Raw genomic sequence first — 5457 nt, forward strand, 5'->3', positions numbered from 1 at the left:
CCTCAACCAGAACCCCTTGATCAATGTACGCGATCGCCTCTTCCACGCGCTCTTCTTCAAGATGGCAGTGACCTACGCTCGCCTCTTCCCACCCTCCTTCCGCCGCGTCTTCGAGTTCTTTGTCCTCCTCAAGGTGAGGGGCAACTTTATGGGGACTTTATGGGGTAGAGTGGACGTTCCTCTTGCTAGCAGTCAGGCGCTAAGGCATAAATTTCCTTATAAATGCAAAAGGGCTTGGCTCTGCAAGAGGTCGCAGCCTGGTTTTGGGCCATGTACACCAAGCTGTCCACTGAGCTCCTGTGGGCCTCTCTTCTGTGAGAGAGGTGTGAATAGTTGTAATGATCAGTGGTGGTCCTTGCACCACCAGAGAACTGGCATCAGGTCTGGAAATAAAAAGGAAGTCACTGAGCCTGCTTGCTGGGCCGTCAGGCTGGTGCGGGTTGGGTCCGGGGATGTGGGTATGAAAGATTTCTATTTCTGCTTCCAGACAATCACTCTTTTTGGATGCGTTGTATACGTGTGATGCGTGGTTGTTGGAGTTTTGTTGGAGTCTTGTCTTTTCTGGAAGCGATTAATGCACAACCTCATTTTAACCCCATTTCTTTTTAGCAGTCAACACCCTCAGCTGTGCCAGCACAGTATTGTATCACACCTCTCTGTACCAGGGTGAAAACCTGTGTGCTTTCTTGTTGACGTGGGTGTGAGGTTGAAGACCCACAGAGGAGCTTGTCAATGTCCATGTGGTGAACTGCCTGTAGGTTAAATCCTGCACTGCGGCTTCCAGAGCACGCACTGATACTTCTTGCCAGCACCAGTATGAGAAATTAGAGTAAGGGAAAGGGAGAGGGGAGCTTGCCAGGTGACAACAGTGGGCTTCTGCTCTGAGCTTTTAAAAATCAGCAGCTTAAAGCAAAAAAAAACATTTAGGACGACTTGTCTCGTACTGCACATACACATTTTCTACCCGCCTAATGCTCGGGGTTTTAAAATATCTCTCTTGGTTCGCCCCATGCATTGTATAACTGGATTCAAGCAGACAGGGAGGCTGAAATGGGGATGATGCTAACGGCGAGGCTGTCAGGCAGAGCGAGTTGTCCAGCTGGTAGCGGTTCTTGCTGCTGTCTGCTTCTGATCAAAGCACTCCCGAGGAAGTCAAAGTATTCACAGGGCATCTGCAGAGAACAGCCTGCTCCCACCCGCAGGGTTAGGAGTGAGCCAGACTCCGGCCTGGTCTCATCTCTGTGCACAGGATACTGGTCGGAGGTGAAGTCAGAGACCGTGGTCCTGCACGCTGCTGTTCACGGAGTCCTGAAACCACTCCTGGTTCTGCCGGCTTCATTGTGGCTCCTCCTGTGACAGGGGAGGTGTTTCTGATTTACCTTCCCTAGCATCTTCCTATGCAGCTCCTCTGCAGATGAGATGTTTACCAGTCTGTTTATTCATAGCAAATAGGTCAAGAATGATACATAGCGAGGACAGCTAGTTTAATTAGGAATGAGCATCTTGATGTGGTTGGAAAGTGAGTGTATGGAACTCAGCTCTACTGCTTACTGTGCCAGTGTTTCTTGGAGCTTTCAACTGTGAAGTTTGGACAGTGTTGGGTAACATTGTACTGTCTTCACTATAGGGAGGAGATTTTATTAGTCCACTTTGTTTTTCTGTGGCTTTATAGCTGTTCCTTGGATTGAGCCAGGGCAAGGGAGTGGTGAAGCTCCATGAGCCCAGCCTCGGCAGGCCAGCCGTTGGTGCTGTGTTTGGTCGGTTTGCCTGTGGTACAGTCTTTTTCAGGATGGTGTTGGCTTGCAGGACCTTACACGGCACTGGGGCCTGTGCCTGTGGTCTGTGCTTTCAGCAGGATACAGGTACTGCACGGGTATCAGTGGGAGCTCTGGTCTTGTGAGCAGGAGGAGATTGTTTTTGCTGCTGTCTTTAGTGTGTTCCCCTGTTGATACAATAGTGCTAAGATTACCTAATTCTGGGCTCCTTTACTGTTGGTGCAGAGACCACCGGGGTTAGAAAGCATAAAAGCTCTTGTCTGCTTCCAAATCCATTTGTCCAAATTAATCTGGTGTCTTTATGGGCAAAGAAGAGGTGAATAAAACTGGGAAGTCTGTAAACAGGCCAAGGTTGCTTGGGCTGACGATCTGTTTCTTGCTGTGTGTAGGCTCTCTTTGTGCTCTTCATCCTGGCTTACATTCACATCGCCTTCTCCCGCTCGCCCATTAACTGCTTGGAGCACGTGCGAGATAAATGGCCACGCGATGGCATCTTGCGGGTGGAAATACAGCGCAACTCGAGCCGAGCCCCCATCTTCCTGCAATTCTGTGGTGTTGAGAAGTTCCCAGGAATGGTAGTTGAATCCACAGCTGAGGAAGAGGAGGAGGAAGAGGAGGAAATGACTGTGGATATGTTTGAAAACAGCTCTATCAAGGTAAAGACACATTACCTGTGTGCAGAGGAGATGGGAACCTGGTTGTCGGTTTGGGGCGAAATGGTTTGTTAGTGCAGTCATCTTAAATATGCCACAGTCCTTCTGTGATCCCTCAGTCGCTGGATAACAGAGTGTGTTCCTTGGCTTTTCCTGAGTCTCCACGTTAGCCTCTGATGGCTTAAGATAGAAAGTAAAGCCTGAGAAAGTGGCCTCTTTTGTCCTCCATTTGGTGGTGGAGGCCTTCGCTGGGGGCACGGGGGAGCACAGAAGACGAGAGCTGAAGTGACTGCTAACGTGATTTTCCCTGCCGTGGTTTTCCAACAGTTTGAGCTGGATATCGAGCCCAAGGTGTTCCTCAAGCCGTCCCGGGTGAGCAGCACTGAGGCACTGACCCACAACGAAAGCCAGGAGTTCTCGTTTAGTGAAGCAGCCACTAAAGGTATGCAGCCTCTGAGGGAGACTGTGTCCGAGTTTGAGATGCTAGCCAGAGCAGGTAAAGACAACTTACGCTGCTGTCTGTGCTCTTTCCTTCCCCTGCCCCGTGCTTCTTCCCTGCACGTCTCGTTCCTTCTGGCTTCTCTGGGCACGTGCATAGTAACCTTAAATGTCTTCCCTGATGCATTCGCCTGTGGTTAATCTTGTCAATACTAACAGCAGACCTGCAACAAGAGCTTTCTGTCGGCTGGAGGGAGGCTGGGAGGCGGGAGTCGTCTGGGCTATAAAATTTGCTGAAGCCTCTTCGTCTGGCATCGCGTTTCTGCAGTCGTCGGTGCCCGATATCTCAGATGAATGTGAACCTCCCTCTTCTGAGCAGTTCGCTGTCCTCTTGAGATCTGCAGGGATCCCACTGACAGCGCACATTCCTCCTCGTATTAACAGGGTTTGGGCTGTATTTTGGGTCCCTGAGTCAACACCAGTACTTAACAACCAATTAATCCCGAAAGCCACCGAGCAAGTTTCAGTGGATTGCGAGATTGCTGTTCTGCATCATTCAGGACATCATCCTGCTTTATCCCTCCCCTTGTTCCAGCATGACTTAAGCTGCTAATGTCTCATAAACTCTAGAGGGAGATTTAGTGGCTTTGTATTGTTTAAAATGGAATTCCCGTGTTGGAAAACTTCTGTTTCTAGTGCCTAGGGAAGGAAATATATTAAAAAATATTTGTTAAAATAGAGACGTGGCAATTGGATTCTTATTTAATTTACTTTTTTCACCTACACTTTTATCCCTGGAAAGACTGGAATTCTTTGCTCTTCAGAAGTACTGGATGTTGTGGCTGTGGATGTTGCAATGGCGTTGTTCCCTTGGTCTTGCAGTGGTTTTGCTTGATGCTGATCCAGAACTCATTAGTCCTGAATTTAAAATCATTATGTCGCATAAGACTAGAGAGCAATAAATATTTTTGGTGCAATACCTTTATTAATAGTTGCCTAAGTTCTGTAAGAGGGTCATGTTGTACAGTGTTGTGTACGCTGACAGGCTGTGCCTTGATTTGCTGAATGCCTGGTTGGAAATGATCCAGCAATGTAGTGGGAGAGAGAATCGTGCTGCTTCCCAAGATAGTTAAAAAATTTTATCTTTTCAAATGGGTCTCAGATCCCCAAATACCTGTTTTTATTGTTTTTTTTCCAGGTTTCTTGTGCTGTAAGTACATAAAATTTGATGTTTAGACAGAATATTGTACCATGGAAAAATATTTTATGATACAAAGGAAGTAATTCTTTTGTTGCTATTTAAATACTTTATTTCCATTTGAGCTTAAAATCGTTTTATAATAGAAACAAAAGATGAAATGAACACACCAGCCTGTGTTTCCTGCCCAAGGAGTGGGATCAGAAGCAGGGAGGTAAAGTGGAGTTTCTGTCAGTGATGTATTGCTGTAAGTCAGAAGAGGCAGGTACATTTCTTTTAAGTTATTGTATCCTTTTAACTTTCTTCCTGTGTGTTGTAAGATGCCTGACAGCTGCCTCCCCTCACCTCTTGCAAGATATGTTGTGACAGTTTGAAAGATCAGGGGTTAAATTGCTTGGCTCCAAATTAGCAGGAGGTTTTGTCCTTTCAGAGATGATGTAGCAGAAAGCATCTATTTTGAACCTTTTTTTTAAAAAAAAAAAAAAAAAAAAAAAAAAACAAGAAAACTTAAAACCATTTTTTTGGAAAGCCGTAATTGCTCCTGCCTTTAATTTTGACATTTGTAATTGCAGCACTGACCTCTGCCTCCTGAGAAGTGCAGTGCTGTTGTCCCATGGAGTGTTTACCTGGTGTTCGGCAGGTGTAAAGTGTATTTTTCTGCTGTTTCCTAAACAACATAGAAAACAGAAATTGAACAGAGGAAGAACAAGTGGTCAAGGGTTTGCCAGGCAAAGGTGTGGGCAGATGCTGGACAATGCTCGACCGAGCTTGGAACTGTTGCCCTGAAGCTTTCCCAGAAGTTTCACATTAAGGACTAATGTCAAGGGAATGGGCTGCAATTTCAAAGAATTTGTATTGATTGGTTGAAGGAAGCCTGGAGCCTGCATTTGCAACTGATTGTCTTTTCAAGAACCTGGTGGGAGGGAGGGAATCCAGAGGTGCTATTTCTTCTTGGTGATTGTTTGCAAGCCCTGGTGCTGAGTGTCCCTTCCCGCCCTCTCTTCCAGTGTGGCCGCAGGAAGAGTACATCGTGGAGTACTCCTTGGAGTACGGGTTTTTGCGCCTGTCCCAGAGCACTCGGCAGCGCCTCAGCATCCCGGTCATGGTGGTGACTTTGGGTGAGTGAGGGAGCCAGCCCACTCTGGTGCAGGGGTGGGTAAGTGCTCTGCAGAGATACCTACGCGCCATTTCCTCGTTAGTCTTGTGGAAACTATTTATAACAGTTGATGGCGCTCATTTTCCACATAGGAGAGCTTCTTTATGGAGTCTTTATTGCTTTAGTATGTCATACCTTTCCAAGAGGAGTAGTCTGAAATGGTGGAGCCTGTTTCAGTGAACCCTGATATGTCCAGCACAGTTTTCTCGTCTGTCACCGTTTAAGGCTGGGCCGGCA

General features: G+C 47.0%; 1 protein-coding gene across 1 annotated transcript; it reads left to right on the forward strand.

Annotated features, from left to right (window-relative positions):
* Positions 1-4: 4 nt before the first annotated feature.
* LOC104164025 (membralin-like) lies at positions 5-5182 on the forward strand (the record flags this gene model as incomplete). Its single annotated transcript, XM_009703227.1, has 4 exons — positions 5-133; positions 2165-2431; positions 2756-2870; positions 5072-5182. Coding segments are annotated over 4 exons (622 nt in total), but the record flags the coding sequence as incomplete, so codon positions are not given.
* Between the last annotated feature and the right edge of the window lie 275 nt (positions 5183-5457).

The sequence above is a fragment of the Cariama cristata genome, unplaced genomic scaffold (assembly GCF_000690535.1).
Source record: "Cariama cristata isolate BGI_N322 unplaced genomic scaffold, ASM69053v1 scaffold39496, whole genome shotgun sequence".
Classification (NCBI taxonomy): Eukaryota; Metazoa; Chordata; class Aves; order Cariamiformes; family Cariamidae; genus Cariama; species Cariama cristata.